Source organism: Salvelinus alpinus, chromosome 3, assembly GCF_045679555.1.
Source record: "Salvelinus alpinus chromosome 3, SLU_Salpinus.1, whole genome shotgun sequence".
Taxonomy (NCBI): domain Eukaryota; kingdom Metazoa; phylum Chordata; class Actinopteri; order Salmoniformes; family Salmonidae; genus Salvelinus; species Salvelinus alpinus.
The window spans coordinates 103,244,502-103,262,001 of record NC_092088.1 but is presented as its reverse complement, the minus strand read 5'-3'; the positions used below and the strand labels follow the sequence as shown (position 1 = coordinate 103,262,001).

General features: G+C 46.8%; 1 protein-coding gene across 1 annotated transcript in view; it reads right to left on the bottom strand.

The window, feature by feature from the left end:
• cpxm2 (carboxypeptidase X (M14 family), member 2) overlaps window positions 1-17,500 on the bottom strand; it is an 86,722-nt gene that overhangs the window by 67,157 nt on the left and 2,065 nt on the right. The window contains exon 2 of the mRNA XM_071394699.1: window positions 10,247-10,348. Within this exon, the coding sequence (XP_071250800.1) occupies window positions 10,247-10,348 (102 nt within the window). The remainder of the gene's footprint in view (window positions 1-10,246; window positions 10,349-17,500) is intronic.

The following is a 17,500-nucleotide window of genomic DNA, read 5'->3' as shown; positions in this document are numbered from 1 at the left end:
AGTTCTGATGCGGCGCTGAACAAACACCGCTGGGTCTCGGTACTGTGTTGTATGGCCGAGTCCCAAATGGCACCTTGTTCCCTACAGATGTACCGTCTTAATTTGATCACCCTGTTGCAGGAGAAAAAAGGCTTCTGAGTTTGTAATTTCCACTTTGAAATTTCAGACTTGAATTTGACCTTCGCGACAAAAAATGTAGCAATATCCATTATTTATAATCCACATCATAATTCACATTTCCTGTTGCTGAAGGATTATTTTCCTGCTGTAGCAAACTGGCGCAAATTAAGATACTACACGTGTATCTAGAGTAGTTTACTACTTTTAACCAGGGCCTATAGGGCTTTGGTTGGCTCTGGTACAAAGTAGTGCACTATATAGGGAGAATAGTGCTATTTGGGACACCTACAAGTACCCTACATGTTCCCTATGAGCCCTGGTCAAATTGAGGATTAGACATAATCTATGACAAAGAGAGGATGTATTTATTTTGTACAGATTTATAAATCCAGTCAGAATTGCAGAATTTAGACAAACTAAAAAAAAATGTAATTGTGTAAATAACAACAAACAACAAAAACACACCCAGTATAATATAATATATAATATATAATAATATAATAATAATATAATATAATATATAATATATAATAATATAATATATAATAATAATATAATATAATATATAATAATATATAATAATATAATATAATATATAATAATAATATAATATAATATATAATAATATAATATATAATAATATAATAATATAATATATAATATATAATAATATAATATAATCCCTCCTTTGAGATGCTTGATAAGGTCCCCAGTCTTGTGTCTTGGATACCTTGTAAATACAGGCCCAGAAGTACACAGCCTATCAAGAGGATGGGTGAAGTAACGGTGAATACAGGCCCAGAAGTACACAGCCTATCAAGAGGATGGGTGAAGTAACGGTGAATAAATCGACCTACCAGTACTTCCGGCCCCCCGTGGAATGAGTTTGGCACGCGGTGTAGAGAAACATCTAAACCCCGTGGAATGAGTTTGACACGTGGTGTCGTGAAATATCTAAACCGCTGTGAAATATCCTTTCAATAAACCTCAATTATTTTTATTTTCAGCTGTTTTGAAGCTGGTGTACAAAATTTAAATTTAAAGACGCAAAAACCAAACGTAAGGACGGGAAGCGTAGACATAGCGCTCATAGAATAGATCTACCGCTTTTTAGTCTCGCTTTCAATGAGAATGACAGATCTATAACTACATTGCTATATGAATTTGGTTCCGGTCATCCAAAAAGTGACATATTGCAGCTTTAAATGTCCTATGACTGAAATATTACACAGATTGTCAACATATGAAGTGTAAAAAATATGTTTTTTGTTCCTATGATAAAATTCTGTTCAAATGTCCTATGAATTAAATTAAAATGTGTCTACATCACCTTCAAATGTGATTTGCCATTAAATCTGTAGAGAAACATAATGGGGATGAATTCCAATCTGCTTTTAGGAGATACACATTTGCATGCGGTAATATTAGGTCAAAGTTAAATATCACATTTTCTAAATGTTCTTGAAATATTTGGAGGACGTCCAAGACAAGGTAAAATATAAATTGCGTGACCATCAATGGAATATTATGTTAAACCGTAAAACAGATATGCTATGAACATCATAAAAACGTACTTGTTTGGAAATTGTGGAACATTGTGCAACGTTGTGGGAACGTTCTGTGTAATCTATGTGAATATCACAAGAATAATCTTCCAACATCCCAGACAACTCTCAAAATGATAAAAAATGTTCTGGGAACCTTTAACGATTCTGGTGTTCTGCCAACATTCTTACAACATTATAGGAATGTCCTTTGCAACCCTAACTTAAACATTGTATGAATGTCATCATAACTGAATATATGTTGTGTTTTGTGATCTTATTTCTTGTAATGTAGCCACACTGTTCCCACAACCTAATTAAAATGTTCCCACAACCTAATTAAATGCTCGAGGAACCGTTTAAATAACTCAAAGACTGTTCTGTCTACATTATTGGAACATCAAAGGAATATTTTGTGCACCCTGATACAAACGTGATCTGAATGTCAGCACAATAGGACAGTTTCAGTGTTTTGGGAACCTATCTATTGTAATTTCCCCATAATGTTCCCAACAACCTAATGAAACATTCTGGGAACCTTTAAAGAACAGACGAAATGTGTTCTAAGAACGTTCTTGCATCATCAGCTGAATGTTTTTTGCACCTTAAAAGAAGCATTGTAGAATCCATCCGACCAACTGGACAGTTTCAGTGTTTTGGGAACATATCTTTTGTAATGTCTCCACAATATTCTCACCAGACTATTCCCACAACCTAATGAACCATTCTGAGATTTTGAGAATAAATATGTTCTAGGAATGTTCTTGCAACATCAGGCGAATGTTTTATACAAACATTGTATAGTCACCAGCCCCGTCTGGACAGGTTTTTTGTGGTATGAGAACATTTTGCCGCGAGACCTAATGAATGTTCTGGGAACTTTCACAGAATCAATTTCGGTTTGCTGGGAAGTCATAAAGTGTCTTCATGCAAATAAGCAAACAGTTTGTTATGGTTGTTGATTAGCTAGCTAGGGCACAAGGCACTACATCACTGCAGAAGGGAGAAACACAACATTGGATTCAAGTCTGGTCAGGCTCTTCCTTATTCTTGGTGCCAGTCTGTTTCAGCTCTCTTGGCAACTCCTTATGGAATAGTCATGCAATACATTTTGGCTTGACAATGAGGATGGAGTAGGTAAAAGCAGAAATATATCTGGGAGCAGGCTAGTGAGATCAGATCTGGGACCAGTCTAGTGAGATCAGATCTGGGACCAGGCTAGATGAGATTAGATCTGGGACCAGGCTAGTGAGATCAGATCTGGGACCAGGCCAGGTGAGATCAGATCTGGGACCAGGCTAGGTGAGATCAGATCTGGGACCAGGCTGGTGATATCAGATCTGGGACCAGGGCTAGTGAGATCAGATCTGGTACCAGGCTAGTGAGATCAGATCTAGGACCAGGCTAGGTGAGATCAGATCTGGGACCAGGCTGGTGAGATCAGATCTGGGACCAGGCTAGTGAGATCAGATCTGGGACCAGGATAGGTGAGATCAGATCTGGGACCAGGCTAGTGAGATCAGATCTGGGACCAGGCTAGTGAGATCAGATCTGGGACCAGGCTAGTAAGATCAGATCTGGGACCAGGCTAGTGAGATCAGATCTGGGACCAGGGCTAGTGAGATCAGATCTGTGACCAGGCTAGTGAGATCAGATCTGGGACCAGGCTAGTAAGATCAGATCTGGGACCAGGCTAGTGAGATCAGATCCGGGACCAGGCTAATGATACTGTCCTGTTGTTAATGTACTTTAATTAGGCATTGAAACTAATACATAACTTATATATTATTAAAAAGTTCAATAAATTGAGTGACCTCGCCTCAATCACAACCATTACACTGGAAAAAAACAACAACTGGGTGATAACATCATATATATATATACATTTTTTAAAATTACTTATTATTATTATTATTTTCCTTTTTTCACACCAATGTCCTGATATCCAATTGGTAGTTACAGTCTTGTCTCATCACTGCAACTCCCGTACGGCGAAAGTCGAGAGCCGTGCGTCCTCCGAAACACGACCCAGCCGAGCCGCACTGCTTCTTGACACACTGCTCGATTAACCCGGAAGCCATCAGCACCAAAGTGTCAGAGGATACACCATCCAACTGACGACCGATGTCAGCTTGCAGGCGCCAGGCCCGCCACAAGGAGTCGCTAGAGCACGTTGGGACAAGGAATCCCGGCCGGCCAAACCCTCCCGTAACCCGTACGACACTGGACCAATTGTGTGTCGCCTCATTGGTCTCCCGGTCACGGCCGGGCTGTGACACAGCCTGGGATCGAACCCGGGGCTGTAGTGACGCCTCAAGCACTGCGATGCTGTGGGCAACAACGTCTCTGAGACATCTGCGTTTCTGTGGAAACTTTTAGAACAGAGCGGAATAAGTAAGTAAATGAGTTGTTGTAACCTCTGCCAGCTGAGGACGGCACTAAGAGCTGTTCCCAGACTGCCAACAGACACGTAATATATGAGCGTGACATCAGAACGCGGCATCAGAACGTATCAGGGTCAGCCTGAGCCCTCACAGCCTCTCACAGCAGACTTATCAACCAAGGTTAACAGGTAAAACAAGCAGAGAGAGAAGTAGCAGTGCACTACTTTTGACCAGAGCCCAATGACATACACATGCGCACGGGCACACACACACACACACCACACTCTGCTGAATCACTCTACTCCCAGCATGCATTGCCAGACAGACAGCTGCACATCAAAGGCATGTTTATGAGCATCAATAAAGACTTGGAATTCAGTTGTGCTTGACATTGGTCCCACCAAATTATTTCAGGCTGCTCTTCTTTTGATTTAACTACAGATATCAGCTCTTTGGGAAATATCTTGATTTAAAAAAAAAAATAGCGCTATCGCTGAACGAGCATTCTAAAGAAATGATCAAACAATCCAACAGAAATAAATCTAATATAATAATAATAATATAATATATAATATAATAAATCCCTGCCGCAGTTGAATAGTGAATGTAATGTAATTCCTGTTGTTTCCTTGGTTCTTCCTCCATTATATCGCCATGAGTTATGGACACTGAACAATACCAGGAAAAACCCTTCGACACATTTGTTTGATTATCTGTGAATGTCTTGCCATTTTGGTTTCTCCTTTAGGAAAATAACACTAAAAGTGTGAGTTTTCAAACTTTAGCCATGATTAAAACTGTCAAAAATACATGCCATAAATTGTCTACAGTCAAACTTTAGCCATGATTAAACTGTCAAAATACAGACCATAAGTCGTCTACAGTCCGGATAAAACTATAGCCCAAGCACAAAATGAATATATTTGATTGAAAAAACAGGTACGTATTCAACAATAACTGCAGTCCTAAAATTATGTCTTGGGATTGGGAGCCGAGAGGTTAGAAAGTGTCTGTGTGTTTCTTGGACTCCTTTACAGCCTCAGTCTCTGTGCCAGACATGCCAGTGTTGTGTTCCCGTGTTTCAACATGTTAAAACCATCCTGGGATCCAAAGATCACCTCAGTCTCTCTGCCAGACATGCCAGTGTTGTGTTCCCATGTTTCAACATGTTAAAACCATCCTGGGATCCAAAGATCACCTCAGTCTCTCTGCCAGACATGCCAGTGTTGTGTTCCCGTGTTTCAACATGTTAAAACCATCCTGGGATCCAAAGATCACCTCAGTCTCTCTGCCAGACATGCCAGTGTTGTGTTCCCATGTTTCAACATGTTAAAACCATCCTGGGATCCAAAGATCACCTCAGTCTCTCTGCCAGACATGCCAGTGTTGTGTTCCCGTGTTTCAACATGTTAAAACCATCCTGGGATCCAAAGATCACCTCAGTCTCTGTGCCAGACATGCCAGTGTTGTGTTCCCGTGTTTCAACATGTTAAAACCATCCTGGGATCCAACAATCACCTCAGTCTCTCTGCCAGACATGCCAGTGTTGTGTTCCCATGTTTCAACATGTTAAAACCATCCTGGGATCCAAAGATCACCTCAGTCTCTCTGCCAGACATGCCAGTGTTGTGTTCCCATGTTTCAACATGTTAAAACCATCCTGGGATCCAAAGGTCACCTCAGTCTCTCTGCCAGACATGCCAGTGTTGTGTTCCCATGTTCCAACATGTTAAAACCATCCTGGGATCCAACAGTCACCTGAGTCTCTCTGCCAGACATGCCAGTGTTGTGTTCCCATGTTCCAACATGTTAAAACCATCCTGGGATCCCTCTGCCAGACATGCCAGTGTTGTGTTCCCATGTTCCAACATGTTAAAACCATCCTGGGATCCCTCTGCCAGACATGCCAGTGTTGTGTTCCCATGTTCCAACATGTTAAAACCATCCTGGGTTCCAACGGTCACCTCAGTCTCTGTGCCAGACATGTCAGTGTTGTGTTCCCGTGTTTCAACATGTTAAAACCATCCTGGGATCCAAAGGTCACCTCAGTCTCTCTGCCAGACATGCCAGTGTTGTGTTCCCATGTTTCAACATGTTAAAACCATCCTGGGATTCCAACGATCACCTCAGTCTCTGTGCCAGACATGCCAGTGTTGTGTTCCCATGTTTCAACATGTTAAAACCATCCTGCGATCCAACGGTCACCTCAGTCTCTGAAATGCCAGTGTTGTGTTCCCATGTTCCAACATGTTAAAACCATCCTGGGATCCAACAATCACCTCAGTCTCTCTGCCAGACATGCCAGTGTTGTGTTCCCATGTTTCAACATGTTAAAACCATCCTGGGATCCAAAGATCACCTCAGTCTCTCTGCCAGACATGCCAGTGTTGTGTTCCCATGTTTCAACATGTTAAAACCATCCTGGGATCCAAAGGTCACCTCAGTCTCTCTGCCAGACATGCCAGTGTTGTGTTCCCATGTTCCAACATGTTAAAACCATCCTGGGATCCAACAGTCACCTGAGTCTCTCTGCCAGACATGCCAGTGTTGTGTTCCCATGTTCCAACATGTTAAAACCATCCTGGGATCCCTCTGCCAGACATGCCAGTGTTGTGTTCCCATGTTCCAACATGTTAAAACCATCCTGGGATCCCTCTGCCAGACATGCCAGTGTTGTGTTCCCATGTTCCAACATGTTAAAACCATCCTGGGTTCCAACGGTCACCTCAGTCTCTGTGCCAGACATGTCAGTGTTGTGTTCCCGTGTTTCAACATGTTAAAACCATCCTGGGATCCAAAGGTCACCTCAGTCTCTCTGCCAGACATGCCAGTGTTGTGTTCCCATGTTTCAACATGTTAAAACCATCCTGGGATTCCAACGATCACCTCAGTCTCTGTGCCAGACATGCCAGTGTTGTGTTCCCATGTTTCAACATGTTAAAACCATCCTGCGATCCAACGGTCACCTCAGTCTCTGAAATGCCAGTGTTGTGTTCCCATGTTCCAACATGTTAAAACCATCCTGGGATCCCTCTGCCAGACATGCCAGTGTTGTGTTCCCATGTTCCAACATGTTAAAACCACATTTACATTTACATTTAAGTCATTTAGCAGACGCTCTTATCCAGAGCGACTTACAAATTGGTGCATTCACCTTATGATATCCAGTGGAACAACCACTTTACAATAGTGCATCTAACTCTTTTAAGGGGGGGGGGTTATAAGGATTACTTTATCCTATCCTAGGTATTCCTTAAAGAGGTGGGGTTTCAGGTGTCTCCGGAAGGTGGTGATTGACTCCGCTGACCTGGCGTCGTGAGGGAGTTTGTTCCACCATTGGGGTGCCAGAGCAGCGAACAGTTTTGACTGGGCTGAGCGGGAACTGTACTTCCTCAGAGGTAGGGAGGCGAGCAGGCCAGAGGTGGATGAACGCAGTGCCCTTGTTTGGGTGTAGGGCCTGATCAGAGCCTGAAGGTACGGAGGTGCCGTTCCCCTCACAGCTCCGTAGGCAAGCACCATGGTCTTGTAGCGGATGCGAGCTTCAACTGGAAGCCAGTGGAGAGAGCGGAGGAGCGGGGTGACGTGAGAGAACTTGGGATCCAAAGGTCACCTCAGTGCCGTGACAAGACTATCATTAATGTGATGACGGCTATTTTTACAAATCAATTAACTATGTTTAATTATACATAAACACGCACAGTATAGGTTGAATTGATTACTAACCTAATGCAATGAAAAGTCCCTAGTGGACTAACCCAATATGAGGGCTTGTTACACAATGAAAAGTCCCTAGTGGACTAACCCGATATGACGGCTTGATACACAATGAAAACACAAACATATCTTGGAATAGGTTGGCAAGGCAACACAAACATATCTGGGACCATGTTCGCAAGGCAACACAAACAGATCTGGGACCGTGTTGGCAAGACAACACAAACAGATCTGGGAATAGGTTGGCAAGGCAACACAAACAGATCTGGGACCATGTTCGCAAGACAACACAAACAGATATGGGAATAGGTTGGCAAGGCAAAACAAACAGATCTGGGACCAGATTGGCAAGACAAAACAAACAGATCTGGGACCAGATTGGCAAGACAACAGAAACAGATCTGGGACCATGTTGGCAAGGCAACACAAACAGATCTGGGACCAGGTTGGCAAGAAAACACAAACAGATCTGGGACCAGATTGGCAAGACAACAGAAACAGATCTGGGACCAGGTTGGCAAGACAACACAAACAGATCTGGGACCAGGTTGGCAAGGCAGCACAAACACATGTATACACACACACAGATCTGGGATCAGGCTAGATCATCTTGGCTCCTGTTGGAATTATTAGGAAGTGATCCATAACAACCAGGACATGATCCATAACAACCAGGACATGATCCATAACAACCAGGACATGATCCATAACAACCAGGACGTGATCCATAACAACCAGGACATGATCCATAGCAACCAGGACATGATCAATAACAACCAGGATGTGATCCATAACAACCAGGATGTGATCCATAGCAACCAGGACATGATCCATAACAACCAGGACATGATCCATAGCAACCAGGACATGATCCATAACAACCAGGACATGGTCCATACCAACCAGGACATGATCCATAGCAACCAGGACATGATCCATAACAACCAGGACATGATCCATAGCAACCAGGACGTGATCCATAACAACCAGGATGTGATCCATAACAACCAGGACATGATCCATAGCAACCAGGACCTGATCCATAGCAACCAGGACATGATCCATAACACCCAGGGCATGATCCATAGCAACCAGGACATGATCCATAACAACCAGGACATGATCCATAGCAACCAGGACATGATCCATAACAACCAGAACATGATCCATAACAACCAGGACATGATCCATAGCAACCAGGACATGATCCATAACAACCAGGATGTGATCCATAACAACCAGGACATAATCCATAGCAACCAGGACATTATCCATAGCAACCAGGACATGATCCATAACAACCAGGACATGATCCATAACAACCAGGACGTCATCCATAACAACCAGGGCGTGATCCATAACAACCAGAACATGATCCATAACAACCAGGACATGATCCATAGCAACCAGGACATGATCCATAACAACCAGGACGTCATCCATAACAACCAGGACGTGATCAATAACAACCAGAACATGATCCATAACAACCAGGACATGATCCATAGCAACCAGGACATGATCCATAACAACCAGGACGTCATCCATAACAACCAGGACGTGATCCATAACAACCAGGACATGATCCATAACAACCAGGACGTGATCTATAACAACCAGGACGTGATCCATAACAACCAGGACATGATCCATAACAACCAGGACGTCATCCATAACAACCAGGACGTGATCCATAACAACCAGGACATGATCCATAACAACCAGGACGTCATCCATAACAACCAGGACGTGATCCATAACAACCAGGACATGATCCATAGCAACCAGGACATGATCCATAACAACCAGGATGTGATCCATAACAACCAGGACATGATCTATAGCAACCAGGACATTATCCATAGCAACCAGGACATGATCCATAACAACCACCAATTTGTAAGTCGCTCTGGATAAGAGCGTCTGCTAAATGACTTAAATGTAATGTAAATGTAAACCAGGACATGATCCATAACAACCAGGACATGATCCATAACAACCAGGACATGATCCATAACAACCAGGACATGATCCATAACAACCAGGACGTGATCCATAACAACCAGGACATGATCCATAACAACCAAACACAATCTGCTAGAGGACAGCCGTCTATGTGAATTAGTCCCAAATGGCACTCTATTCCCTATATAGTGCACTACTGTTGACCACGGTCCATAGGGCTCTGGTCTAAAGTAGTGCACTAACAGGGAATAGGGCGCCATTTATGACTCACACTGTGACTTATCCTTTCAAGCATCATTTTCCTGCCAGGGTTTCAGAGGGAAAATAAAATCAGCTTTTTGAATTCAGTCAACTGGAGAAGGAGAGTCAGAGACACGCTGTGTGTGTGTGTGTGTGTGTGTGTGTGTGTGTGTGTGTGTGTGTGTGTGTGTGTGTGTGTGTGTGTGTGTGTGTGTGTGTGTGTGTGTGTGTGTGTGTGTGTGTGTGTGTGTGTGTGTTGGTATATCCTTCGTGAATTACCCTCTTTTGCTGACTTGTATTGGCCCTCTCCCTCGTTGACACTGTTGGGAGTTTTCAACTTTCCCTTTTTGTTCTTCTCATCCTTCTTGTTTCCGTTCTTCACTGAGGAGAGAAAAACAAAAAATTTATTAGAAACAGGATATCCTCACCTCAAAAGATAGATTTACACTGGATATCCTCACTCAAAAGATAGATTTACACAGGATATCCTCACTCAAAAGATAGATTTAAACAGGATATCCTCACTCAAAACATAGATTTACACAGGATATCCTCACTCAAAAGATAGATTTACACAGGATATCCTCTCTCAAAAACTAGATTTCAACTGGATATCCTCACCTCAAAAACTAGATTTAAACAGGATATCCTCACTCAAAAGCTAGACTTACACAGGATATCCTCACTCAAAAGATAGATTTAAACTGGATATCCTCACTCAAAAGCTAGATTTACACAGGATATTCTCACTCAAAAGATAGATTTAAACTGGATATCCTCACTCAAAAGATAGATTTACACAGGATATCCTCACTCAAAAACTAGATTTAAACTGGATATCCTCACTCAAAAGCTAGATTTACACAGGATATTCTCACTCAAAAGATAGATTTAAACTGGATATCCTCACTCAAAAACTAGATTTAAACTGGATATCCTCACTCAAAAACTAGATTTAAACTGGATATCCTCACTCAAAAACTAGATAGAAACAGGATATCCTAAATCTCTTTCACAGATCTTCAAGGACTCAGTGGCCAACGAGTGAGAGGAGAGTGTCTAGTAATGCTGTATTATCTGACTACAGTTACACTTATTCAACTGACTAAAAGTCGTGTGTGTGTGTGTGTGTGTGTGTGTGTGTGTGTGTGTGTGTGTGTGTGTGTGTGTGTGTGTGTGTGTGTGTGTGTGTGTGTGTGTGTGTGTGTGTGTGTGTGTGTGGGAGTGGCTGTGGGTGTCTACCCCTGCCGAGGCAGGACAGGTACATACCCCAGCCCCAGTCTAACCCTGCCGAGGCAGGACAGGTACACACCCCAGCCCCAGTCTACCCCTGCCGAGGCAGGACAGGTACACACCCCAGCCCCAGTCTACCCCTGCCGAGGCAGGACAGGTACATACCCCAACCCCAGTCTACCCCTGCCGAGGCAGGACAGGAACATACCCAGCCCCAGTCTAACCCTGCCGAGGCAGGACAGGTACACACCCCAGCCCCAGTCTACCCCTGCCGAGGCAGGACAGGTACATACCCCAACCCCAGTCTAACCCTGCCGAGGCAGGACAGGTACACACCCCAGCCCCAGTCTAACCCTGCAGAGGCAGGACAGGAACATACCCAGCCCCAGTCTACCCCTGCCGAGGCAGGACAGGAACATACCCAGCCCCAGTCTACCCCTGCCGAGGCAGGACAGGTACATACCCCAACCCCAGTCTACCCCTGCCGAGGCAGGACAGGTACATACCCCAACCCCAGTCTACCCCTGCCGAGGCAGGACAGGTACATACCCCAACCCCAGTCTACCCCTGCCGAGGCAGGACAGGTACATACCCCAACCCCAGTCTACCCCTGCCGAGGCAGGACAGGTACATACCCCAACCCCAGTCTACCCCTGCCGAGGCAGGACAGGTACATACCCCAACCCCAGTCTAACCCTGCCGAGGCAGGACAGGTACATACCCCAGCCCCAGTCTACCCCTGCCGAGGCAGGACAGGTACATACCCCAACCCCAGTCTACCCCTGCCGAGGCAGGACAGGTACATACCCCAACCCCAGTCTAACCCTGCCGAGGCAGGACAGGTACATACCCCAACCCCAGTCTAACCCTGCCGAGGCAGGACAGGAACATACCCAGCCCCAGTCTAACCCTGCCGAGGCACGTGTGAGGATTCCTGAACCGTTGAGTCATTGCAGCCACAGCTGCTCCTAATTACCAGCCAATAGCTTGCCATGCCACTGCAGGACACTACCTACACCACGTGTGTCTGGCTATACGCATGTTCCTCTCTCTCATCCTATCACACGGCTGGATTTACACCTACCCTCGATGGCCGAACCAATCACTGAGCTGCTACTGAACGTGCTCTGTGATGCCGTAGAGATAGATTTCAGCCAGAACACGAATATACTGGAGAGAGTGGAGGGGCTGGCTGTGTGTGTGTGTGTGTGTGTGTGTGTGTGTGTGTGTGTGTGTGTGTGTGTGTGTGTGTGTGTGTGTGTGTGTGTGTGTGTGTGTGTGTGTGTGTGTGTGTGTGTGTGTGTGTGTGTGTGTGTGTGTGTGTGTGTGTGTGTGTGTGCGCGTGTGTGTGTGTGTGTGTGTGTGTGGAGGGGCAGGCTGTGTGTGTGTGTCTCTCATGTCCCCTCCTCCTAATTCAACCCTTTCCTCCCTGGAGGTTAATACCTCTCCTGTAATAGGGGCCACGTAGCCCTCCGAACACCACACAGAGGCTGCGTACCAAATCGCACCCTATTCCCTATCAGTGTTAGGGGTCCCTAGTCAAAAGTAGTGCACTATATAGGGAACAGCGTTTGGGAACGTTACTTAAATAAGTAACTTGTTACGTTACCTTACTTCCATTAAAAGTAACTTGTTACGTTACCTTACTTCCATTAAAAGTAACTTGTTACGTTACCTTACTTCCATTAAAAGTAACTTGTTACTTACTGTGGAAAGTACATTGCTTTTGCGTTACCAAAACCCATTTTTGAAGATGCCTTGCGCATGTTGGTCATTCCTCCGCTACTTCCTGAACACTACAAAAGCCGGGCCTCGACAACCCCATTGGCTACCTAAGCCAATGACACGTCTTCTGGAATTCCTCATTCTAACAGTCTAATAAATACCTTTTCATATAGCCCCTATGCCTACCGCAAAAACATATATAATTTGGTTATGTTTATGAAGGTATTTGGTAACATTAAGAAAATGCATTTCATAGAACACAAAAGCATTTTCATTAGTTTTATGGCTCTATGTATAAACGCGGGGGAAATTTAACTAAAAACACCACAATTCAAGTGTTGAAATCCATGAATTAACAAAGATCACAAAGATAATTCAGTATTCACTCGTTAAAGGCAGGTTTTAAGGAACAAAGGGGTGCATTTTGAGACTAAAGACTAAAAACTCAGATTAACCTGCTGTCTCTCATCTACAGTATCTGTGGAGGAATGGAGGGATGGAGGGATGGAGGGGTGGAGGGATGGAAGGATAGAGGGATGAAGGGATAGAGGGATGGAGGGGTGGAGGGATGGAGGGATAGAGGGATGGAGGGATAGAGGGATGGAGGGATAGAGGGATGGAGGGATGGAGGGATGGAGGGATGGAGGGGTGGAGGGATGGAGGGATAGAGGGATGGAGGGGCCTAGGCTTAGAGGGATGGAGGGATGGAGGGATGGAGGGGTGGAGGGATGGATGGATGGAGGGGTGGAGCGGTGGAGGGATGGAGGGATAGAGGGATGGAGGGGCCTAGGCTTAGAGGGATGGAGGGGTGGAGGGGTGGAGGGATGGAGGGATGGAGGGATAGAGGGATGGAGGGGCCTAGGCTTAGAGGGATGGAGGGATGGAGGGGTGGAGGGATGGAGGGATAGAGGGATGGAGGGGCTTAGGCTTAGAGGGATGGAGGGATGGAGGGATGGAGGGATGGAGGGATAGAGGGATAGAGGGATAGAGGGATGGAGGGGTGGAGGGATGGAGGGGTGGAGCGGTGGAGGGATGGAGGGATAGAGAGATGGAGGGATAGAGGGATGGAGGGATGGAGGGATGGAGGGGCCTAGGCTTAGAGGGATGGAGGGGTGGAGGGATGGAGGGATAGAGGGATGGAGGGATAGAGGGATGGAGGGCCTAGGCTTAGAGGGATGGAGGGATGGCGGGATGGAGGGGCCTAGGCTTAGAGGGATGGAGGGATGGAGGGATGGAGGGGCCTAGGCTTAGAGGGATGGAGGGGTGGAGGGATGGAGGGATAGAGGGGTGAAGGGATAGAGGGATGGAGGGATAGAGAGATGGAGGGATAGAGGGATAGAGGGATGGAGGGATGGAGGGGCCTAGGCTTAGAGGGATGGAGGGATGGCGGGATGGAGGGGTGGAGGGATAGAGGGATGGAGGGGTGAAGGGATAGAGGGGTGAAGGGATAGAGGGACGGAGGGATGGAGGGGTGGAGGGGTGGAGGGATGGAGGGATGGAGGGGCCTAGGCTTAGAGGGATGGAGGGGTGGAGGGATGGAGGGGTGGAGGGATGGAGGGATGGAGGGATGGAGGGGTGGAGGGATGGAGGGATGGAGGGGTGGAGGGGTGGAGGGATGGAGGGATGGAGGGGCCTAGGCTTAGAGGGATGGAGGGATGGCGGGATGGAGGGGCCTGGGCTTAGAGGGATGGAGGGGTGGAGGGATGGAGGGGTGGAGGGATAGAGGGATGGAGGGGTGAAGGGATAGAGGGGTGAAGGGATAGAGGGACGGAGGGATGGAGGGGTGGAGCGGTGGAGGGATGGAGGGATGGCGGGATGGAGGGGCCTGGGCTTAGAGGGATGGAGGGGTGGAGGGATGGAGGGGTGGAGGGATAGAGGGATGGAGGGGTGAAGGGATAGAGGGGTGAAGGGATAGAGGGACGGAGGGATGGAGGGGTGGAGCGGTGGAGGGATGGAGGGATAGAGAGATGGAGGGATAGAGGGATAGAGGGATGGAGGGATGGAGGGGCCTAGGCTTAGAGGGATGGAGGGATGGCGGGATGGAGGGATAGAGGGGTGAAGGGATAGAGGGATGGAGGGATAGAGGGATGGAGGGATGGAGGGGCCTAGGCTTAGAGGGATGGAGGGATGGCGGGATGGAGGGGCCTAGGCTTAGAGGGATGGAGGGGTGGAGGGATGGAGGGGTGGAGGGATAGAGGGATGGAGGGGTGAAGGGATAGAGGGGTGAAGGGATAGAGGGACGGAGGGATGGAGGGGTGGAGGGGTGGAGGGATGGAGGGATGGAGGGGCCTAGGCTTAGAGGGATGGAGGGGTGGAGGGGTGGAGGGGTGGAGGGATGGAGGGATGGAGGGATGGAGGGATGGAGGGATGGAGGGGTGGAGGGATGGAGGGATGGAGGGGTGGAGGGGTGGAGGGATGGAGGGATGGAGGGTGGAGGGGTGGAGGGATAGAGGGATGGAGGGGCCTAGGCTTAGAGGGATGGAGGGGTGGAGGGATAGAGGGATGGAGGGGTGAAGGGATAGAGGGATGGAGGGATGGAGGGGTGGAGGGGTGGAGGGATGGAGGGATGGAGGGTGGAGGGATAGAGGGATGGAGGGGTGAAGGGATAGAGGGATGAAGGGATAGAGGGATGGAGGGGTGAAGGGATAGAGGGATGGAGGGGTGGAGGGATAGAGGGATGGAGGGGTGAAGGGATAGAGGGATGGAGGGGTGGAGGGATGGAGGGGTGAAGGGATAGAGGGATGGAGGGGTGAAGGGATAGAGGGATGGAGGGGTGGAGGGATAGAGGGATGGAGGGGTGAAGGGATAGAGGGATGGAGGGATAGAGGGATGGAGGGATGGAGGGATGGAGGGATGGAGGGATAGAGGGATGGAGGGATAGAGGGGTGGAGGGATAGAAGAGGAGTGAGGGGTTCCTCTAGTAGACCTCTCTAAAGAGATGATTACATGTATGTGTCTCTCTCTGGTCATCACAGATTGATTTAGATGTGGATGGTGTTCCCTGAATCTCTGTCCTCAAGTCTTCTGGGTTCCCATGTCTGTGTGATGTGGATGATGTTCCCTGAATCTCTGTCCTCAAGTCTTCTGGGTTCCCATGTCTGTGTGATGTGGATGGTGTTCCCTGAATCTCTGTCCTCAAGTCTTCTGGGTTCCCATGTCTGTGTGATGTGGATGGTGTTCCCTGAATCTCTGTCCTCAAGTCTTCTGGGTTCCCATGTCTGTGTGATGTGGATGGTGTTCCCTGAATCTCTGTCCTCAAGTCTTCTGGGTTCCCATGTCTGTGTGATGTGGATGGTGTTCTCTGAATCTCTGTCCTCAAGTCTTCTGGGTTCCCATGTCTGTGTGATGTGGATGGTGTTCCCTGAATCTCTGTCCTCAAGTCTTCTGGGTTCCCATGTCTGTGTGATGTGGATGGTGTTCCCTGAATCTCTGTCCTCAAGTCTTCTGGGTTCCCATGTCTGTGTGATGTGGATGGTGTTCCCTGAATCTCTGTCCTCAAGTCTTCTGGGTTCCCATGTCTGTGTGATGTGGATGGTGTTCCCTGAATCTCTGTCCTCAAGTCTTCTGGGTTCCCATGTCTGTGTGATGTGGATGGTGTTCCCTGAATCTCTGTCCTCAAGTCTTCTGGGTTCCCATGTCTGTGTGATGTGGATGGTGTTCTCTGAATCTCTGTCCTCAAGTCTTCTGGGTTCCCATGTCTGTGTGATGTGGATGGTGTTCCCTGAATCTCTGTCCTCAAGTCTTCTGGGTTCCCATGTCTGTGTGATGTGGATGGTGTTCCCTGAATCTCTGTCCTCAAGTCTTCTGGGTTCCCATGTCTGTGTGATGTGGATGGTGTTCCCTGAATCTCTGTCCTCAAGTCTTCTGGGTTCCCATGTCTGTGTGATGTGGATGGTGTTCCCTGAATCTCTGTCCTCAAGTCTTCTGGGTTCCCATGTCTGTGTGATGTGGATGGTGTTCCCTGAATCTCTGTCCTCAAGTCTTCTGGGTTCCCATGTCTGTGTGGATCAACTTTTCCATTCAGATTCATCACATGTATCGCTATGGTTTTAGTCCCAAATGGCCCCCTAGTCCCTACATAGAGCACTACTTCTGACCAGGGTCCGTACTACGTAGGGAATAGGGTGGCGTTTGGGAGGTTTCCTATGAACGTCTGGTTCACGTTACTTATCGTGACCTCGTCAGAACAATAGCATCCGATTATCAGCTAGTGACTGACAATGTTAATCCCTAACAATACAACGTCTGGTGTCATACGTATTAACATTTGAGTGAAAATTATGTTTCTAGGCTAGTTTCTCTGGCTGTAAAAACTATACAACCGTCTTATTAAAGACTTTGGTGTCGTTTCAAAGATCTGTCTTTTGATTAAGCTGAGAATTTGGACGATAACATTTTTGGAAGACTCTTTTAGCCCGATCAAAAAATACCACAAAAAAACCAACCAAGTTGTTTTTAAACGAATGATCAGAGGCGGAGACGACAAGTTGGCGCCAAGGTCGTTAGAAGACTAGAATAACGTTTGGTCTCTTTGCCAGCCTTGTGTTGGTCAGGTCATCTTACAGTCTCTCTACA